At 40.7% G+C, this 23401-nt stretch overlaps 1 protein-coding gene across 2 annotated transcripts; it reads left to right on the forward strand.

The window, feature by feature from the left end:
- The first annotated feature begins 893 nt into the window (after nucleotides 1-893).
- Nucleotides 894-21598, forward strand: STEAP4 (STEAP4 metalloreductase). 2 transcript variants are annotated; one of them, XM_056337529.1, is made up of 5 exons: nucleotides 894-1153; nucleotides 16160-16615; nucleotides 18345-18521; nucleotides 19128-19292; nucleotides 20320-21598. In XM_056337529.1, the coding sequence occupies exons 2-5, from the start codon at nucleotides 16160-16162 to the stop codon at nucleotides 20587-20589; spliced, it is 1068 nt and encodes a 355-aa protein (XP_056193504.1). In that variant the 5' UTR covers nucleotides 894-1153; the 3' UTR covers nucleotides 20590-21598. The 2 variants fall into 2 exon arrangements, with proteins under 2 accessions (XP_056193504.1, XP_056193503.1); XM_056337528.1 differs by having other exon boundaries at nucleotides 896-1153; nucleotides 17994-18521.
- The last annotated feature ends 1803 nt before the right edge of the window (nucleotides 21599-23401 follow it).

Genomic DNA, 23401 nt, shown 5'->3' on the forward strand with positions numbered 1-23401 from the left:
CTCCCAAAATCTTGCCCACCCCCAGCCTACTGGTGATGGGGGGGGGGCAAGGTTGGAGAGACAGCCCTGATGCTGTGCCAGCGCTGCTCAGCAGCAGCCAGACCACTGCTGTGTTAACACCCTTCTAGGTACCAGCACAAGCACAGCACTGTGAGGCTGCTGTGGGGCTCGGCCAGACCCAGTACACCTTCTTAATTTGTTTTTCTAGTAAGTTTTCAGCAAGTGTCCCAAAGGCAAGCTGACATAACAAGTATTTTCATTTTACTATCTTCCTCTTTACAGGCAGACAGGGCAAATCTGGACTGCAGTATTATTTAAATCCCCTTCAATTCATTTTCTAAACTTATAAAATCTCAGTGCCAGTAGGACTCTCTTAGCCCCTTTCTCCTATCTGGACTATGATCCAGTCCAGTGATCTCTTGTTGATCAAGGCATCTGTTTAGAATTATGTCCCATTCCAAAGAGATGTGTAACATCAAGAGCTTTGCATGCTCCCATGGGCTTATCCCTTAAAGACTCATTTCTCAATACCTATCCGTCACAGGCTCTGGCTTTACAGAATTGCTGTAGCTGCCAAGAATATCTAGAGAATCTCAGAGATCAGGTACTTTCAACCATCCCCATGCCAAATTCCTTTCATCTGTTGTGACATTCTTACTGTCCCTACCCATAGGTGGAACAGCACAGGAAAGCTGTGACACAAAAGCAGCAGTTCTCCTTCCAAGCAAATAGTTGCTGTTGTGCTTCTACAATTCTCAGGTAGTCTTCAAAAAGTAGGAGATTGCAACTAAACCTTAGCTCTGGCCAATAGCCAAGGGGCAAGTCAGTGCCAGCATGACAAAAGCAACCACAGCTTTACCTCAGCTGTAAATACAAGGCCTGGGACTTTCCCTGAGAGTTTGACGGGAAGTTCTTTCAACCCGCTCAGCCAGACAATGCTTGCAACATCCCTTGGTCTCACCCTCCCCTGTGCGCTCGCCCTGGCTTCCCCTAGATAAGTGCCAGCAAGGCTGTTGGTGTTTCTGCACTCTGCTCCGGGCAACAGGACTTCTCTGCAGCTCCTGAGGTCTCTCTTGCTCCAGCATAAACAGCATCCCGCCGGCTGGGGAAGCACCAGCTTGCCTGGGGGAACTGCAGCAGGTTGAGCGCACAGGTGAGCTTTACTCAGAGACACAGGCTTCTCACTTCTGCAGGTGGGAACGGGGAACAAAATGGCTAAACTGTCAACCTGAGAAGTTTCGGTAGGCTTGAACTTAAATTTTTTAATCTCCTGATCCCTGCTAGACAAAAAAAAAAAAAAATACAAAGCCAGGTCATAGCTCCTGGTTTTGTGTTGACATTATACAACCTGTTAGTCACTAAGAGCTGATGTAAGGAAGCACTGAGACACAGGGAAGGATCTGTATCTCTAAAGTTTGGACAAACCAGAACTTTAGATTAGTCAATTGGTATTCAGAGAGCTTACACAGCAGATAACAAGTTTATTTAATCTTCCAGAGGTGTGTGCTTTAGTTAAAGAAGTGGAGAAAGCTTCTGCAAATAAGGATTGGTCAGTGGGTTTTAAATAATGAAGCTAGAAAGCGGATTTTCTTTCCTAAGCCAGAGCCAAAATTCTGGTCTGAATTTTAGTAGCAAGTCCAGGTACTCCAAGAGTGTTTGATTTACCCCAAATCATAAGTTATGACTAATAACAGTTGGAACTAATGATTCTTTTCACTTCTGGATTCATATGTGGATTTCTTGTTTTCTCTTCCCGTTCAAGCAGCAGCATACCAATTTTAATCCTCTTTAATATTTTATAAGCAAGGGGCTTCGATGCTGCAGAAAGAAATGGATTTTTCTCAAATATTGTCTTATAACAGCTCCACATTATTAATTCAGAGAACATTTGCAGCTGTCAGAACTGTTCTTCAGCTTTGATATAGGAAAATTTCATATCCCCTCTAAATCTGCAACACAAACTGTCAGTCAGACTATAGGCCAAATTTCAAGACTGTTGAGACCTTATAAAATTACGCCGTTAGTGGAAGATGTAAATTCTTTTACAGACGTGGCCTTCCTGAAGCTCCCAGATTTGTTAATAGCAATGATTTAGACTAGCATGAAGTAGTACTGTAACTACATACCAAAATATTCCAGTAGTCATTGAGAAATCAAGCATCCCTGTACTTTCTTCCTCCATATTGGAATTTTCTTATACAAACATATCAAGCGCTTGTCATATTTGTACAATTTTAGGCAGATGGCACATTTTTATATTACTTAGTTACAGGCAGAAACGATAACCAGACCAGGAATCTACTTTGTGTTGAGAAATTATTAACAAAGTGTGTTGCCTACATTAGTGTTTTATTTCAAAGCAGGATCTCTCTTGGGAACCGACTCTGCTACCCTCCGCCACGTACCATGCCATGTTTCACATCACAGAGCAAGCTGGAGACATACAGTCTCGGCTGCTCTTGCATGAATCAAAACAATTCTACTGCTAATGGCAATTAAGCTCACAGGACAAGACCAGAGCTAGTCCAAAATAAAAACCCCAGCAATGTGCCTAGCATGGGTTGCTGGCTGGGTGCTCACAACCACTTTTTCCTCCCGATAAACCCAATCCCTCAAAAATAGAGACAGCAACTGAGGCTTTCAGGGAGAGTGCTTAAAATCTGCATATTTTAAGACCTCCCTCACTGCTTCCCAGTCTATTTGTATTAAAAACTGTTTATTTGGTAACTCCAAGATTTAAGCCAACCATTTCTCCAATTCCATTCTTAGTTACAGTGCTAGTGGAGTGGAACTGCAACTTTTAAAACATTTTATATATGTTGGCATTTTTACTTTATCCTACTCAGATTTTAATGTATATTGACCTCTTTGAAAGCTGGTTTGGGGCAAGAGAAGGTAGGGAAAGGTATCTGAATGTCACCTGTACAGATGGTTATTGCAGTTCAAATGTGGGGGAAGGTTGTCCCTGCATGCTCTAAAATAAAAAGTCAGGGTGTTTTTTCCTCTTTTGACAGCACTGTTAGACCCACATACTTTTTTCAAAATTTCTCCAACATGTATTCCCCTTAGTGAGAGCACGGCTGACGAAAGGGTCAGTAAATTCACTTGCTTGGTTGTAGACGGGGCTGTGACAATTGGGTGCGCTCTCAAATGTCCTTGTGGAGCATTTTCTCTCCCACCCACTGCCACGGTTTGCACAGGGTGCTCCGTCAGGCTGGTGGCAGGCAGTGGGTGGCAGCTCCAGTAAGTGCTGGTTATATTGGTGCTTCTTGGAAACGGACAGGGAGTGGGAATAGCTGCCAGAAAAGGCATTAATTAGAGGACTGACAAAGCTGCCTCCCAGCCTCATAGTGACTACTGAGTACAGCCCTGGAGACACAATTGCAAAGGTGGCATCAAGCTATTTTTTTTTACTTTACTAAACTGTTGAGATGACCCTTTCCTGGTCAGATTACTGGAGGAATGCTCTAACTTTCATGGTGGTGGTGTGCTAGAGGCACAGGTTCAGGCTACCCAGCTCAGGACCGCTCCACTTGTGCTTAGCTGAGCTGCCTTGTGTGTCACGCTGGCAAAGTATCACCCTGGTTCAGTGACAAGGCTAGGTCTAAACCTCCACTGGGAGATGCAGATCCCATGACTTGCTTAGGAAAACATGAGGTTAGGATTAAATCAGGAGAGAGGACACGTTCTCAGCTCAGATGGTTTCCCTCCATGTGCTTTTCCCAAGAGAAGCAGCCTCACCAAGACAAATCTATGAAGAAAAAAAACATTTCCATAAACAGCATGATATCCCATAAAAATGAGAATATTAATAAACTTAATTTGAATTCTACAACCTGAACTGCACCAGAGCTTCATATAACTTGGCACTTCAAAGGTGCTTAATTATAATAATCTGCTACAAACTTCTTGATCAATGGTGGAAGCGGCACAGCCATCCACCTCAGACAAGTTATAGCACCTGAGGACTAGGATCAAAGTGTTTTACTGCTGCCTGTCACCACTCCATTACGGATACCAACTATGTGAACAAGTTTCTGTAGGCCTCTAGATAAACAAGCCTTAAGTGCTAAGAAATTTAGTGGAGACATTGATTGCAAAAAAGCAAAACACTTTCTGGCATCATTAGAGCACAGGAATGTTTGACAAAGGATTTCTCTGGGGTGGTCCCATGCTGCAAGGGCTGTGAGAGCAGGAAATATGTAAAAAGACATGAGTACTCACAACAAGTGGGTAATTATGCAATAGTCATAATAGCATAAAATGGTAATGCAATAAAGACAACAGCTTTATTCAGAAAATCCAGTTCCTCATTTCCTTGCTGGAGCCGCAAGAGAGGGCCACCCTGCAGGAGGAAATTATTTTGTCCAATTAGGCAATTACAAAATCAGCATGACACTTTGTTTCGCATGTCCTGGCACCCTCTTCTTTTTTCTTCGACTAACTTTAGTAAGAACACGTAAGCTTTTCATTTGTCTCTGCTGCATATCATGTCCCAAATATCCACCTTTTCCTTCACTTCAGTTGCATAGATAGGGTCCAGTACACTCCTTTCTTGCTTATTGCATGGCCTTGACATGCAAAACCAAGAGAGCAGCTTCTGCCTTCACCCCATGTACTTCACAAGGGTAGGAGCAGGAGATACCCAGCAACCTTGGCTGAGACCCAGGAGCAGGCAGAGGACAGAGACCAGGGTGACTTCTCTGTGAAGGTGGCAGCCTGTGCATAAGAGGGCTCAGGCAGCAAAGTTTTCTAAGAGGTCTTGTTTCAAGGTTTCCTATGCCCCTGTGCAGTGGACCGTGGCACAGGATAACTCTGGCTGCCCTGTGCTGCACTGCGAGCAATTTGGTCACAATGCTTTGCTCCAAGAACTGTAGCTCACAGGCTGTACATCCCCTGGCAGAGAGGTTTCATTTGTACCAATGCCTGGGCTAGGAGCCGAGGTAATGACCCACATTGCACACATCCGTCCCCATTTGCCAGGCTGGGGAATTACCAGCAGCAGCTCAAGCACCTGCAAAACCTGAGTTGAACTCAAAGGAAGTTTGGGTTGGAAAAAAAACCCAAAACAAACTAGATCTTTCTGTTTCTCAGTATAGGATGCTGCTCTGAACAGTTCTGTAAATTTTTTAGTAATCTCATCTGTTGGTTGGTTTGGGTTTTTTTTTAATTTTATAATAATGTTTTTAAATTCAGGCTTCTCAGCAGTTAATTTTCAAAGCCTGTAGCTTAAGGTTGTTTCTTAAAAAGACCTGACAAAATTAGCTCAGTATGAAGGGGAATTTCTTCCATCTTGAGAAAGGCCTGGTTCTTAAAAGATTGCCTGATAAGAACTTTTCCTTGCCAGGCATGTCTCTGCAGATGCCACTCTACTTCAGTCAAGTAGAAGAGGAAAATCTTCAAGTCCATGTAAGAGAAAGAAAGGAAACCAAAGGAACAAGTAAATACATCTAATGTACTTCATATTAAGTGAATAAGGGAGATGATAAAGTTATCCCGTGTTAGATCACATGCCTTTAAACACATTTTAGTGTATAGGCTTGTGTAAGCAAGAACACAGATGAATGAACATTCTGTAAAATCTGCTTGGCCCCATTCCAGACACGTTACAAATCCACACATATTTGTTTTGGCAAGGAAACTCCATATTCATGCTCCTTTTTCTTAAATCTTTCACTATACTCTCTCTTACTCAGATTTCTAAGAGGATAAGACAGCTAAGAACATCATCACAGTGCCACACCAGTCACCTCACCTTTGATTTTATCACAGGTGTTATGAAATAACTGGGCTGCTTTTTCTTCCAGCTTGTGCCAGCCTGGTCCAAAAGCAAGCTAACTGAAAATCAACAATTCCATTAGTGTACATGGGAAGAGAGTCAGGCTTGTCACACAGTCCTAGAGCTCATAATAAATACGTGGCTTGAACTCTTACATTTTTAGCATTCTGAAGGTCTGGTTTTGGTTGGTGGCTGCTGTAATGCACCTAATTCTAGTCTCAGTGTATCCTACTGATGGGCTATCAGTAAAAGCATCCCAAATAACATCCCCTGCCTCATCCTCCGTATCTTTCTACAGACCACAACAACATAGGGTCACAACTGAAGAGCCATTCCTCACTTGTTTCCTTCTCTTTTGGTGGTACAGACATTCACATGGGTGTGTGTACATAAATTTTATAGGATGTCCATTATTTTAGCGTGATTTCTGTAGGAAGTGAGATTTCTCTGGTCATGCAGAGGCATGTGAGTGTATGTATGTTTATGTGTGTTCCTCAATCATTTTTTTAGTGATGATTTCAAACAAATATGCCAGGAGGAGAGAGGGCTCCATTCTCCTTGTGTTGCATGAAAAAAGGCAGCTGAAGACCCCACAGAAGAGTCCTGAAAAATGAAAGACTATACTGTGACTATATACATTTAAAAGACCCAAAAATCCATGAGAAGAAATGTTATAGGAGTCATCTTCTGTGATTGGAAACGGCATCAATCAGCACTTGTAATCAGCCAAGAAACACAAACCCCTAGGAAGCCAGGCTTCATTATTTCTAGTGTTATTTCTCTGAGATAGAGCTATTTGTTAATGTCTCTAAATGGCAGATAAAAGATGCTCAGAAGAATAACTTCACAGTGAGGGGAGGACTCAGCAGGAATCCAGGAGGTGCTTCTCCATGCACAGTGGATGTGAAAACACCTTTCACAGTCTCAGGGCATCTCCTGGGCCAACTGGGCTAAATCCAGTGCCCTCTGCACTGTAGACAGGACTGTCTCTCCTTCTCACCCTTGCTCACCTTCAGGTTTTTGTGAAATACTTTTCATTCTCCTTGCAGTTGGCTAGGCTGGATTAAAGCTTAATACCTGCACACCTCAGAACTGTACAATAGCCCTGAAAAGACTGAGGAAATTACTTAAGCTATAGCTGAGGCTTACATGTTTATGGGAGCAGCTGGAGGTGCTGAGATTTCCAGCCCTCTCAGTACTTTGCTATGATTTAGACAACATTAAGCACATCTATTTAGGCCTATACTTCATTTGTTTGAAGAGCCTCCAGGCAGCTTTAGTGTTCTCCTGATAAAAAGTGAAGATGTGGGAAATGCAATGTCCTCTGTAGGCAAATTTATTGTCTCAAACAATTATTTTTTATCAGCTTTGTCAAAACTTGGAGCCCAGGATTTTCTGCTGAGAAGAACAGCAGATATTCATTCGCTTGAAAGAAAATTCATGAATAATTTGTTGTAATACGTTTGTTAAGAGCTATTCTGCTCTTTTCTTTATGCATTTCAGTACTGGATTAATCATGGGAGAGTAGTTTAGCCACATGCCTTTCAGTTTTAGGTGTATCAAGCAACAGAAAATGCAGTTTATAATTCACAGCAGATTTGGTTCTACAACTGTCATCTTGTAAGAAACAGTATTTGTTGTAGTGTGTTTTCTTTCTCTCTCTGTGGGAATGGTAAAATGAAAATTTAAGTAAATGAGATTGCCTCAGAGTAGTGTACAGGCCATTCTGAGGAGACTTTTTAAATCACATTTCACCTGTTTTCCAAGCTACACCAGGATTAATGAGTATCATGTACGTGTGAAATATACTCATAAAAATACCTCCAAAGCTGCAGCACTACATATGTAAGAAATGAAGTATTAATCACTCTCTTTCTTTACTATATTTAATGGGTTACTATATGTAATTTTAGTGTATTAGGGCATTTTTGTCTAATATACACCTTTTGATCATAGATGACAGGACAAAGCAGGATTCTCATTTGAAAAAAAAAAAAAACAACCCAAAACACAACAGTCAGGGATGACTTCTGCTTGCCAGTACATGTAACAAACAGCTAAGACAATTATGAGAATAAACCCTATTCCAGAAAGAAATTGTCTGACTTTGGAGAACTTGACAGCATGGGAAACTAAAAATTACCAATGAAAAAAGTATAATTCCAAGCAAAAATATGTAGTCATTTGCTTATTTGAAGTTCACCATGCCCATCCACAGGTATGCAGGGATTTGAAGGAAACAACAAAAAAAGAGACTCGATGTTAAGGAAAAAATGAAAAAATTACCACTTCCACTGCCTTTGATACTCTTGGTTATAGGCACTGTTCTTGATTGCCACCAGCATGAGTACATGCCACCAGCACGGTGTCAAAGCACCACGGTTACAACTGCAGCCCACCCATGACTGAGAAGGAGGTATGTTTATCAGGCAGGGAAGGACCAGGTGTACACAGAGGCAATGGGGAAGCAAACATGACGGAACCTGTTCAGTCTGTTCAGCGAGGTATGAGGAAGGTCTGCAGGACACCTCCAAAGGGTATATTTTCAGCAGTTAAGCCATAAATCCCAATTCAAGGTCAGTGCACAGTTGCCCAGCAGGATTAAGATGTGTATTCACATCAAGTCCGACGGCGTGCTTGGCTTTCTGTAGTGGTGGTGAGAACCTGGTTTCAAAGTGTAAGGCACACTCTGAACCTCTGTCGGTGAAATGAGTTGCAGTGTGCTCAGCCCTGCCTGTGTGGTTCAAACTACGTAAACAAGTTCTTAAATCCATGTAAGGAACTGCATGTTTTCAGGTGCTTTCTGAGCAGAGATGCAGAGCTTTGGCTGAAAAAGACCTTTAGCAGGGGCTTGAAGACTTATGTATGTGGATGCTGTGTGAGAAAGTTCAGCTGATCCTTGTGATGATGAGAGATTTGGGGAAAAAAAAAAGAAAACAGAAACAGACAAATACTCTGTGTTAAAAAAGCACTGCAGTTAAGGTGACATGTGAGAAGTCATGTCAGCAGCTTAAAATGAGGTCTACAGGAGGGCACCGTCTGAACCCAGACTGCTTATCCCAGATGTCCTGGTTTCAGTACTGTACAAGCAGCGTTAAACACCACAGGTTAGTGAACCTGAGGGAAGAATTAACTTCTTCGTGCAGCAGGATACTATTATAGTTCAGCTGTGCAATGTACTAAACTTAATAAGCGCCAAAGTGTCAACCCAAGTGTCTCCCCATCATTATAGAAAAATAACCCTTTTGAAGTCTGGTAAAACAAGCTTTTTCTAGAAAGGTGAACCTAGAAAACAGATTTTTTGTACTGATATTCTAGTACATGAATCACTGGATATGCAGTCAATACTGTTGTCATGGCTCCTGTGTAACTGTATACAGATTCACGCAGGTGAATGTACCCCAAGCGTGCTATATAATCGGCCAGATGTATTACGTCAGGACCTTTATTTGCCTCCAGAATTTTGTACTAGAACAATGGCAAGTTGCTCCAGAGAGGCCATTCTGATGCCTAGCACTGTTTATTATTTGCATAGTGTATCAGAGTCTCTGCTGTGACTTACAAGGAAATAGCAGTCAAAATATTTAGTTTACATAGAAAGAGGGCCTTTGATACTTCACTTTTTAAAGTTATGCTCCCATAATATTTGTTCTGTATATAATCTTTATGGCCACCTTTGGGATTATGATTTTTACAATGAGCTTAAAAAGAAGAAAAAGAAAAAGATGATAAATGGATCAGTGTTGTAAATCTTAAGACTAGTTCCCATAGCAGACACCATAACCTACCTGGATCACAGGTGTGCTGTCCATTAACTCTTTTCTTATTCTACTTACAAACCTATATTTTACATGGCTATGGATCAAAATCCTGGTGATACCTTGGCCATTTATCTTCTCATATTCTTCTTCATCTCCTAAACTCCTGCCCTGCATCAAAAGATAAAAGAAAGTAGATCCAGTAGAAGGCTTTTGAAAATTATAGAGGGGAAAATACAGAGGTTCTGCAACACCTGGGAGCTACCACAGGTCACCAGACGAGATCAAGTGGTCAAAAATGGACTTGTCCACCTAGCAGAATAATAAGCAGAGTATACTTGATTTTGAAGGTGGGAAAGTGATGTTCCATGAGAAGTACAACTTGAGAGCAAAATGGAGTTAGAAGATTTGATAGCTGCTTAAAGAAACTATGTCAAAAGCAGAGACATAAAGATTGCAGCACAGAACAAGGACTGCAATAAGACAGCACCATGGCTGGCACTCAGTTCTTCAGACACTTCAGACTTAAATAGCATACATAAATCAAAATCTATGGGCAAGCACAGAAGAATAGTACTAATATGTTGATAAGATTTGAAAAGCCACAGCACAAAAAGAAATGTAATTAGTAAGGTACCTCTAGAATAACAAAAAGTTTCCTGTAAAAACATAAACTGTTAAAGGAAAATCAAGGAGAGAACTGATCCACCCCACAACTGAGAGAAAGCTACTGACTAATGACTTGAAGAAAGCCACCTCTGTAATGCCTATTTTGTTCTTTCTTCACTAGAAGGGTCAACCATGATAAAAGGGTTTACATCAGTAGCAAAGAACTGAAAATTCTCGCTAGATGACAGAAAAGAGATTAGGCTGTGCTCAGGTGAGTTAAATGACCTGAGATCAGCAAGGCTGATGGAATTCAGTTCACATTGTTCAGGGGATAACTGAAGCATTTCCACAGCCATTAATAACTATCTTTAAGAACTGTGTGGAAGAGGTGAAGTTTTGAAAGACTGGAAAGGCAAGAATAACAGCTATCTTTAAAAGTAAGAAGAAAGAGGAGGTGCAGAATTATGGCCCAATACATTTAAGTACAATTCTCAAACAGAGGAAGCAAAGGGAAGATAAGAAAGAAATGGGTTACAGGCACATGGATTAATCACAAACAAATCATTCCAAACCAACCTCATTTCCTCTTATAACAGGATAACAGTCCTTGTGAATCACAGAGGCTATACAACTTGACAAGTGAAGTTTTACTATGGTAAATGTTAGAGAAGATTTTTCAAAAGCATACTAGGAAAACACAGCCTAGATTAAACTAATATAAGGTAAGGTTCTGCAGAACTAGTGAGAGAAACATTTTCAGTCTCTCAGTTAATCAATGTCAAAACAGAAGACTACATTTACTGCAGATATACAGGAGGTCTCTCCTGGCAAAAGTCCTGTTCCAGAATGTCATTAAATGGTGTAGATACCAGAATAGACACTGTGCTTATTAAAGCTGACAATCTGACAAAGTTGAAAAGGGCTGCAAGCACATTAGAGGACAGGCTTAGAAATCAAAATGATCTTGACAAATTGAAGCTACAGTTTGAAAATATATGGTGCTATTCAACAGGGACAAGTGCACAATACAGCTCTGAGTCAGAGAAAAACTACAGAAATTGAGGATGGAGCAAGTGACATAGGAGCAGCCCAATTAAAGGATTTGGCTGTAGCAGGATGCATTTATATCAGTATTCCAGATCTGATCAGATGTAGAAGCAGATCACCACTTTTCAAGCTTTGCTTTACACCACAGAGAACTCTTTAGAGCTTATGAAACTCGATGCCTTTCCATGAAAGCTGAGCCAGAAGACATGCCTTTGGTGCACCCCAAAGCACTGCAGCTGCTAGTGGGCACTCAGGCTGCAATACTAAACCAAAGCTAGTCCAAGGTGGAAGTCTATGACACACGGATAGTGTAAACAACATGTGCTCAGCACCAGCTGTTTCAGTCTACATCTTGGTTCCTGTTGCCACACACTACTTGTTAAAGTACTCATCCTTTTAATGCATCACAACCTGACTATGAATCAGCTGTGCTGTGAATAAAACAAATGTGACAGTGGGATGATGTGTTGCCTATGAGGCAAGTGGATCTTCTTCTCTCTGGTAAGATCTCAGCAAGAGTACTGCATTCAGTTTTAGCACCATACTTTTAATTAACAGTTGGAGCAGTTTAGCCTACCAAGATCAGAAGAAAGCCATGAGAAAGATTACCACTCTCAGAAGCATGACTTGCAGGGAAAGATCTGGGGTTGTTTTGTCTAGAGAAGAAAAGGGTGAAATGGTAACAGCTTTCATGTCCAACAAAGGCTGCTGCAAAGAGAAGGGGGATAAATTGACACCTATATCTGCTGTGGAGGAGGTGACACAGATTACATATAGGAAAATCTGCCTCAGAAAGCAATAAGCAAGGAAAACTTCAGCATCCACAACACAGGAAGGTTTTACAAACAGGTTAGACAAGCACCTGTCAGACTTTGTCTAAGCATAGTTCATCCTGCCTTAGGGAGGGACACGGACTAGATAATCTCTTGAGATCACCACCAGTTATTTGGTTTGCTTCCTTTTAAAATATAAGTAGTAAAACTACTCTTTCCTGCTCCTTTCATCTTGCCTTTCTACCTTTTGAATCATTTTACTCATCTTCTGTCTGCCATTTCATCTTACACCTTTCTGATATTTCCATTATCCATCCCACTCTACATCTCAGTCCCATCTCTGCCTTTCCACTTTTGGCACTGTACTTCATCTGTGGCATTGCTTCCCTAGGAAATCCCTCCTTTTTCCCACGTGTGAAGCAATGTGCCTGTCTCCATTCACACTCCTACATAACTGAAGTACTTGCATATAACTGCTGAACTAAACATTGAACCTTCATTCAATTCCCCTGGTGTTTATGCAGTGGGTAGAAGCAACAGTTCTGCAGTTAGCTTCTTTTTTTTTTCTTTACGCACCTCCTTTTATCATTACTGACCAAGTAAACTCAGAGATTACCACCATTTTCCTTCAAATAGGATAAGTCAGTGTATAACAATGCAGAAGAGAAAGGATGCAGTTAATCATTACAGAAGCTTACAAGGAATATCTTTCAAATAACAAAAGGCATCACTAGCGCTCTTATGTTAGGGGGATGGACATAAGCAAAAAGGTTATGTATGAACACAAATCTCTATGGCTTTTTTCAGATAATACATGGTTACATATATAAAATTACTGGTATCTCTGCTTTCCTCTGGCACACTGAGAGAGCTCAGCATAACCCCTGGGCATGGAGCAGACCCCCAGTGTCATCAGCTACTTCCGGAGACCCCAGTGTCAACCTTTGGGCTGAGCTCCCAGACACCAGGCTGGCACTCTGTCCCTTGTGATGTACTTCTGCTTCCCATCTTTCACACTGACATATGACAATAAAACACCTTATCCTGTAGAAAATTACTGTCCTATAGAAAATTACTCTCTTTTCACATTGTAGCTATCGCCATCATGGACTCTGGGAGGCCATTTTCGTTGTTTTGCCTTTGCACCCACCCAGTTGCCATCAGAGGCTGCATTTTCTTCAAATACACACAGCAAAGTCAGAATTTATATACACACTGTCTATGTGCTCATAACCTATCGCCTGAATTAACCTCCAGAAGATCACTGCAAAACCCACAAGCTTCTTTTAGTTCAACAACAGCCAGCTGGCACAAAGATGTGTTGAAAGGAAGGAAGGAAGGAAGGAAAAAAAGGCTTCAACGGAGAAAATTAATTTCATTTCTGTCTTTGTTAGAAAGAGGCATGGTCCAGAAGGCCTGGGATTTAAAAGCAAATTTACCTTGTCTTACATGTGATTTTTCAGAATAAATATTAAATTCACATCAGTTTTACAATATAACTTAATCTGTTAAAAATTCATTAGTGACCTGTTTATTTCTAATATATAATATGTACCATCATAACAGCTATGGGCATCCCCATTAAGTAATTCTTAAAAACAAAAGGTAAATTCTGCTTACTTTATTCAAGCAAATTGTCCTTCTTGTAAAAATGGTATTAAGCTAAATTAGATCACCAGTATTAAAGACAGCTTTAACTCTCTTCAGCCTTCTATGGAATATTATCCACTTCCTTGTACAAGTCCCCTTAAATCTTAGATAGTACTCCAAGAAATTGTATTTTGAAAAAAAAGAATTTTCCTTACATTAATTTTTCTTTTCATCTCCCTCTTTTTCTGTTTTCTGGCAAGATGAGTTAAGTGTTCCCTAGTAAATGAGACATTCAGCATTAGTGAACATCAGAAGCACTTTATAGACTTATTTCTTGCTAGTGGATCCATTTCTGTATTCAATATTTTTATAAGCCCAAACATAACATAACTTTAACTGATCTACCAAATCTATGTGATAACATCCATTTGAGGTTTGGTTTTTGCGAGTCTTACTTTGGAGAGGAGAATGATCTGCATAGTTCACTCAGCAATAACTTAATGATTTCTTAGGGCAAATAACAAAGTTTTCAAATGGTCAATCGTGTGCTACAACTAAATTCTACTTTCCATTTTAGAAAAGAGCCTACTTTGTTAAAAGGAAAAATTAAGAAAGGAAAGTTGAGTCTTATTAGTTGGACCATTTATTAATATTGCCTATGCAGTTCTTCTGTTCTTTTGGAAATATGGACCAACCCCAAAAAGGAATTTCATAGCTTTAGTCACGTTAGAGCCTCATGGGACATTAATAAAGCCCTCAGAGAAGGATTTTTACATATGTCAAAAAGGACTTTGCATTTGTATGCATGTGTCAGAGCACACAAATATGCAAAAGACATTCAGATGGGTCCCTTTGAAGATCTGTTTTCATGCTCAGTGTGTTACTTGATGAAGTACACAGAGTCCAGCTGGATAGCTGGGACCGCAGCTTGAGGAGAGCTGGGGTTAACACCCTGCTGTGCTGCAAAGCCTCCCGGGGGCCCTGCTCCAGCCACACAGCCCCGGAGCACACAGATCCTCGGGCTCTTCTCTGCCTGAACTGATGCCTTCCCCTAATGACCAGAAGCAAACTCCCTTGGCAGCTCTCTAAATCCTAGGGCTTCCACAGCTTACTGCAGGAACCGTGCTGGGCAGGCACTGATGCCAACTGGTGGCCAGCTAGCTACATACAGAGGTAGTTCAAGCCAAAATCTTCACACATGATTCTCAGAACAAGCGTTTCTCTGCCTATCTTGCTACTGAAGCTTACACCCTACAGCACAGGCCAAAAATGTGTGCATCCCTGATTCACGGTCCTCAACTCTAGGTCACAGCAGGGTAAGGGGAAGTTCAGGCTTGATTTTTTTATTCAGCAAAAAAAATGCAAGTTTTGAGTCAAACAATTTAAAATCATGCCAGATTTTTAAAAAGCAGAAACTGTTCTGGCTAGACAAAAATGTAAAATAAAGTGCAGAACATCATCTCAGTATTTTTAAATGGCAGTTTCATTTGGAATGGTGCTTCACAGAAGAATGTAAGCAAATGGTTAATAAACAGCAAGTAGCAAAGCAGTTGTTTTGGGTCTAGCTAACCATTTCATGCATTTCTTTCCTGCAAACTGGCAAATCAATTATTCCCACAGCTTTAATTAAGACAGTTACCTGTGATGCAGTGAAAGACTTGAATCAGGGCTCCTGCAAATTAAATGGCTGGTCTAAGTACTAAAATGCTTGCCAGGCCAAGAGAGGGGTGTCTCAGGGTCTCCTGCTGGAGGTCTTCCTTTGGGCCTTGGGTTTTCTGGTCTGAGTTCACCTTTTGTAAAGTGAGGACAACAGCATGTGGACCTAATGCAAGACCTCTGGAGCAGACCTTTTTGATTCTGTATTTGTATCATGGGTCTCACTCTGCAAGTACAGAGCGTACGTACTGCTATGGCATGGATAATACATTAAAGACTTTGAAGCTTCCAGGTACAGTGATAAAGGAGGGCAGATAAAAACCTCAAAGAGAATTTTATTATGAGTAATATATAAATATCAGAAATCTATGTTCAACATGAATTATTCCAATTCCACTATCCAAATGCTTAATGGGACATTCTTGAGGAAATTGAAGAACAACAATAAAACAAACTGGCACTGACTAGTTGTATTAAGGAAATACTGAGGACAACAGATAGGTTTGTAGCTACCTTTTACAGTGTCTCTTCTTCAAGTATTTCACAAAAGACCTTCCAGGTTCTAATCTGACTAGAAACTAGAAACACACTCCTCTTCAATGTTTTTCTATAGCACAAGTAAGCAGTGTGCGCCGGTATCTTTTTATCCTGCTTTCCTTTTGAGAGAGGAAAACTGCAACAGTTCAGCTGAATGTTAAAATCCACAAAATAGATGGAGAAGAGGGTGCCATAAGAGATGGAGAGGTGAATATCCAGAACTGTTTTTTAAAAACTGTACAGAAATCTTCTGAGAGTGTGTATTCAGAAAAGTGTGCAGAAAGCACATTAAGAGGCAAGAAAACTCAGTTATTTATTTTATATAGCCAGAATGGCTGCTAACCTTCCATTTTCAAGAGCTTGATGTTCTACTTAGTTTGCTCTCATAACTTTTTTTTTTTTTTAAACAGATGAATAAAAATTCTTCCAACATAATGGCTTTGGCTCCCAACACTTCTAACAAAAAAGAGACAGTGTGCATATTTGGAACTGGAGATTTTGGAAGAGCTCTGGGGCAAAAAATGATTCAGTCCGGCTACCCCATTGTGTTTGGAAGCCGGAGCACAGAGAGATCCAGCCTTATTCCCAAGGATGCAAAGGTGATGAGCCATGCAGAGGCAGCACAGAAAGCTTCCATCATCATTATAGCAATCCAGAGGCAAAATTACAACTTCCTTACACCACTAGCAGAAATTCTCCATGGAAAAATCTTGGTGGATGTAAGCAACAACTTAAAAATAAACCAGTATCCTGAATCCAATGCAGAGTACCTCGCTCAGCTGGTGCCTGGTGCCAAGGTTGTGAAAGCCTTTAACACTGTGTCAGCCTGGGCTTTGCAGTCAGGTGCACTGGATGCAAGCCGGCAGGTAAGACTGAGCAATGGGGGTTTCCTATGTCATAGAGTTATGTATCATATGGCTTCTTAACAGCTAGACAGAACACGCACGAGACATACAAATCAGACAAAGTTGGGATGGTATTTTCACTATAATCACCCTTTTCAAACTAAATGGGAACTAAAACTTACTTACTTTTGGCTTGTAATATGGCACGACAAGGAATATCAATAGCTTGCCTCTGAACTCAGCGTTTGGAGACACTAGAGACGTAAGGAAAGAAAGATAGCCGAGCTCCAAACAGAGAAACAGCAAATCAGGAGGAAATGAGGGTTGCATCAGTTGTTTACCAGGTTCTAAAGTTAAACAGAAAGGAGATAGGAAGAATACATCAAAGTAAGAATAAAACTGAAGAGAGCAAAAACAGGGAGGCAAGGGATATGATGGGGCAACAGAATGAGTATAGGCAGCAGAAGTGAGCTGGAAGGTGAATAAATTAAGTTTTCTAAATTGGAATCCATCATCTTAGAAGTTTAATATGACAACAGTGTGTGAAAACTATTTTAACCAGCTCCTTAACCACAGGCCAGTGAGCACAGGCCATAGGAATCAACACAACAGCTTACTTCAAGACAAGTAATTTGTTATTACTCTGTTTTCTACTGCTGTGAGGGACAATGCTCTTGAAGAATGTACGAAACCAGCCAGCCACTCAAACCCAAACCATTACTAGCTTTGCTTTCTGCTGCCAAATAAACCGTTTAGCCAAAGACCCAAGGACTTCCAAGCCTAGGCTGTACAAGCCTTTATCATATCAATGGGAGTAGAAGTTGCCCCCTTTCTCCCAGTTCCAAAGAAGTACTGTCTTGCACACTCACAGAAAAGATGGTTTCTTAACTATTTTACTAGACTTGGAAAGAAATATTTATTTTTGTGATAGAGCAATCATGTTTTAAAGACCTCTGTCCCCAGTTCCCTCGAGTACTTACAGACCACTCTACGAGCAATTGAAAATTGTGCTCCAATTTACTCCTATTGAAAATTTTGCTCCTATTTACTCCAATAAAATCTTGTGCTTACAAACCACTTGCAGGTCTTCAGAAGAGTATGTCAAGTCTTTCAGGCAAAGACTTGCACTGTGTGTTATACATTACTCCTTTCAGACACAAAATTTTGCCACTTGAAACTATCTCCTTCCCCAAATAAAAGATTCCTATTCTTAGTTCTTGCACTTGTTGGCCAAGAAAGTAACTGTAGGTTACTTTTTGCCTTTATAAATTAAGGCCAGTAGGGAATCCAACAAGTAGCCTAGGAAACTTGTGCTCATCGTCCATATCCAGGTAGGACGGCAGTAGAGAATGTCACAAAAATCTGTCTAAATAAAACTGTTGTTTGTTTTTGGCTGCAGGTGTTTGTCTGTGGAGATGACATGGAAGCTAAACAAAGGGTGATGGATATTGTTCGTGCACTGGGTCTCACTCCATTAGATAAGGGATCCCTCTTGGCAGCTCAGGAAATAGAAAATTACCCTCTGCAGCTGTTTCCAATGTGGAAGTTTCCCATCCTTTTGTCCCTTGGCCTAACCGCCTTCTTCTTCTTCTACTGTTTGACTCATAGGGTAATTTACCCTTATGTTAATGAAAACAAAGACTTTTCATTTTTTATTGCAATTTCCATTCCAAATCAGATCTGCCCTATATTGGCACTCATCCTTCTTTCCTTGGTTTATGTTCCTGGTGTGTTTGCTGCAATTATTCAGTTATACAGAGGTACCAAATACCACCGTTTCCCAGACTGGCTGGACAAATGGATGCTGTGTAGGAAACAACTTGGACTAGTAGCCTTGGCATTTGCTTCTCTGCATGTTTTGTACACTCTTGTCATCCCAATTCGCTCCTTCGTAAGATGGAAAATCAGCAGTCGAATCATCTCCCTGGTAAGTTTCGTCCCCTGTTCTATGCCTGCCTTTCTTTGGGCCATATTACAAATACTACCTTCTACCTTGAGCTTCAGAAATTCACATGGACAGACTAAGGTTATTTTCATAATTTTTCTGTTCCTTTTAACTATTGGTATATCTGAATTTTGATGGTATTATGTTGAGTTGAGGGGATTTCTGGCCTCAGTCTTCCTCCTAGACAGTTTACATGTTAATAAAATAAGCAGGGAAAATGTAAACATTAAGAGTATTTTAAAGAAACTTTCTTATTTCTCCATATACCTTTAAGAATGACACGTATTTTTACCTTAAAAATGGCACATATTTTGACTTCCTGACCTTATTTAACAAGAAAGGATCACATACCTGTCCTCAACAGCAGGTCTACAGAAGTGTAAAACATGCACCATGATTACAGGTACATGGAATGTATATGGAATGTAATGCCTCTTCTGCTTTTGAATAGGCATTCCAAGTAAATCTCTAATTATTTTCAGAGAGTTAACGTATAACATTTATCTCCTAGTTACCTTAAAGGATATTTTTTCTGCATTGATTCTAAAACTGTTATCACTAAGGTGTACCTGGTCTTCTTTTCCTCAGGCACTGAACAATGAAACAGAACCACTCAACACCACTAATGCCTGGCTTAGTGACTCTTACGTGGCTTTGGGGATTTTAGGATTTTTTTTATTTGTTCTTCTGGGAATAACTTCCTTGCCTTCAGTCAGCAACAATGTCAACTGGCGAGAATTTCGATTTGTACAGGTAAGAAAAAGACTTATTCTAAAAAAAACTTCTTCCCTTATAAACTATGACCACAGGCAGGTTTACTAGAGACTTAGGGCCTTCCTCCACTAGTATCTCCAAATGTGATGTGTGCACTATCCACCATCACATAGTGAATTAAAAAAAATCTACATGGCTATACAGCTCACCTGTAAGAAACCACAACTGTTCTGATGGCTACTTATGTTACAACTGGGATTACTGCATTAGCAAGAGAAAATTAGGAAGAAATGAACTCCTAAATGACAAAGAGAAAACCAACACTGTGGAATTACCAAATTCCACAATTATACTAAGTCACAAAATATTTTAGCTATTTATTGGGCTAATTCTGTTGGTTCGCAAGATAGTTCAGTTATCTCAAAATAGGTCTGAAAAAAAAGACTTTATAACTCAGATCCTTTCAGTGCCAAGGATCTGAAGAGAATCTGCAGGTTTTGCAGACTCTAAAAACCGCTGTGCCTATAAACAGGCTGCCCTTGATAACACTATAATCTAAGCCCCCCGTTCAGAGGAAGCTTGGTGCAAGCTGCCATGCCTCTGCAGGAGCTGGGTTGGCAGGGGAGGGGAGGCAAGGGAAGGGGAAATTACTATCAATGAATGTTTTATCAAGGCCAAAAACTTGCACAGTATGGTAGTTCTGGATGGATTAGCATTAGAGCATATAAAAGCTTGGATCTCTCTACTGAATTTCAGCATTTTCTCTGCATTTTCACAAACATGATAACCACTAGGCAGTATGTGTAAGCTAGCAAAAATTATCAGGATAGTTGATGGAGGAAAAAAACAAGTGTGATTCACCTAGATCTATTTGAATGAATCTTAATTAAAAAAAACAGTAAGAGCCTTTATATTATATAAAGCAGTTCCATTTCAGCAGCCCCCAATTATTCCTAAAATTGGCACATTCCACAAAGCTTACCATGTCCTTTAGACTGCATTTGTACTGGTTTAATTTACTGTTTTAACCTCCACTTCTTCTTCTCTTTCCTTTGTTCTCCCCTAGTCCAAACTCGGATACCTGACACTGACTTTGTGCACTGCACACACCCTGGTTTATGGTGGAAAACAGTTCCTGAACCCATCATCGTACAGATGGTATCTTCCAAGTGCCTATATGCTCTCCCTCATTATTCCATGTATTGTACTGGTCATCAAATTTTTCCTGATATTTCCTTGTCTGGACAAACCTCTCACACAAATTCGACAGGGCTGGGAGAGGAATCCCCAGTACTCAGAACAGTCAAATTACATTATCAACAAGTCTGCTGTATAATTAGACTAACCTGAATTATCAAAAAGAAGAAAAAAAAATATCATGAAGGCATATCAAAATGAAGTCCTGAGCCTCCTTTATCTGGGGAGTGAGAGAAAAAGTGAAAAACTTGGCCAGGCCCTGAGTAAAATAAAGCCACCCTAATGACGTGCTTAAAATACAAATCAAGTGAGGCCATTGAGTTCCTGCACCTCAGGCATGCTTTCACAAGGTGTTGGCCCTCTCTTTTGCTCAGTATATTGCCCCTTGCCTATTCACCCTCCATTACTAAGAAGAGTATGAGAGAAGTAAGTGGTGCTCCATGTCCCTCCCCTGTTGCTCCAAACCTCCTCCCAAGGCTGGGCAAAACCAGACTAACCTTTGGCATTAGGTGGCATCTGCTCCTCTTCCATATCCTGCCTATTGGGACTGAGGTCTACATGCAGCCACACACATCCAAACAGATCCAACGCACACATGTATGAACACACACCCTCCTTCCACCCCAGAAGCCACCAGCACCCATAGAATGGGTGCAGGATGGTTGCTGGCTGAGGAAGAGCTCTCTTCTTCACAGCATTAGTTTATCCTCCGTTAACATCCGATCCAAAAGAAACCTGTGTTCATACCTGAGAGACAGTTGCGTAAGATTGGTTTGTGCACAGGAACTCTAATGTTAGAAGTGTATGGGACAAGGATTACTGAATTCTTGCTTGTACCACTGTACCAGAAACTCAGGTGGCAAGGGGATGGAGGAGAGACCAAAATGGCAGAAAGGCATAAGATGTGCTCACAAGCCTAAGTTTGTCAAGTACAGGCAAAAAGTGATCATTTTTTGTGCAAGCAGTGAGTTGTAAAGAAACAAACTGAAAGAAAAACCTATTATATCAAGGGGTTGTATTATATGTCATGGTTATATCTCATGAAGATAATATTGTTGGGTTTTCAAAAAATAAATCTTTGGATGCAATATTACAGCTATTCCATGAAAATATACATATTTTAACCACAATAAAGAATTTTTATTACAGTGTTGAGCTTTGTCATCATTTCTGGAACTTCTTTTGATACAATGCAGCTGATGGTATGCTTATTTGCACAAAGGTGTTGAAGATGTTAGAGGGCCTTGGGGCAAGGAATAAAATAGGATCCTGTTTTCAGCCAGCTGCTTAGGCTCACCTTCCCCCCATCTTTGCTTGCTCTTTGGTTGCTCACATAAGCAGATCTTTGCTTAGTTATCAAAGCGGGCTGAGGATGTGTGGAAAAACAGGATTCAGCTGGGATGGTGACCTCATGTTAAATTGCAAACGATCTGACAACCTCCTTTGCATTGGAGAATAAAGAAAAGACAGAACGTGTTTGTTTTTATAGGAAAATAATTGCTTACTATCTTTTGTCTCTCTGTTGTTCTCCTCCCTGTCCATAGAGAGGATAAATACAAATAGAAATGTATGAGCACACTATATAGTATAGCTAACTGTACTTTCAAACAAGCACTATCAAGCAGATTTAAATAACAAAACAAAACTATCTGAACAATACTTCTCAAAACATTCCTCAACAATGGGGTCTTTTTTAGTTCCAGACATACATCCCCTCTTCATTTCATCCTCTGGCCCAGAAAGAACATGTTCTTACTACACAAAAGAATGGTAAAGGACCCTGAAATACCAGCAATTTATAGAGTCAGATTTCTTGGAAATAATTCTGGCACCATAGTACTCTTACTAACCAGCACTGATGTATATGTCATACTTGGCATGTCATAAGCTGATATGCATACGTTGATGTAGGTCTGTATAGTTTTCCTTGGTCTGACCCATGACAGTGTAATACTCCGTTTCAAGCTTCCTTCAAAGACCTTCCATGTTAATCTTACAGAATCGTTTACTGCAGAAGGGGTTGGGTATGGGCTCAAAAGGGCTAAGGGACAACACTGTTGTGAGGTTGCCTATAACACCACTTTACAGGTCCCTGAAGAAGGGGAGAGAGAGGCAGAAGCAGCAGAGAGAAGGAGAGCGAGAGAGACAGAGACACTGTGTGTATATAGGTAGAAGAGAAAGGGACAGACACAGCAGAAATAGTAGCAGCAGCCTGAGTGAATATCCTCTAGATTTGCCATTTTGGGGCCAAATTCTGGTCCCAGTGACACAGTTATGCCAGATTTATGTTATTACAAATAGTGATAGTTCCAAGACACTGATACAGATTGTGGGGGTTTTATTACTTTTTAAAGGATTTACTTTGGGGGTTTCTGCCTATCCTGATACATATCTAAAAACTGCCCTTTTCTCTTTCTCACAGCTGAACCTATGGGTTGGAGTTTAAACTGCAACAGTCAGGGCCAGTAACACCCATTTAAAAGCTATGCTTTCTGAAATACAAACACTGCAAGTACCCTGCCTCCTTTCCTCTCAGCAAGCAAGGCTCCTGTGTGTCTCCGAGTGCCTTGTGTTGAAGAGGACAGGCCAAACCAGGTCTTCTTTACCCTCGCTGAGAATCAGTGCCAGCTAACTGTGGCCTGACCGAATACACTCACCGCTGAACCATAGTCTCAGACACAAGCAGGACTGTAGTTCTGGCTGGAAAGACAAAAGAACTTCTTCAGGGACTGATACCACGTTGCTTTGTTACGCCAAAACACCAACTGCGATTTACGGAAAATGCTAAGCAGCTAGGTACAATTTGCAATTTACTGTTCACTCCAAGAATAAAGTGCCAGTATCTGCTGCATACAAGCCGAGGAGACAATGCAGGCTGTTTGCATGGGGTGCTGGCGGCAGCTCTCAGGAGCTGATCCAAAGATCTCACATCTGAAGTCAGCAGCAGGCTC

Source organism: Falco biarmicus, chromosome 4 (genome assembly GCF_023638135.1).
Source record: "Falco biarmicus isolate bFalBia1 chromosome 4, bFalBia1.pri, whole genome shotgun sequence".
Taxonomy (NCBI): Eukaryota; Metazoa; Chordata; class Aves; order Falconiformes; family Falconidae; genus Falco; species Falco biarmicus.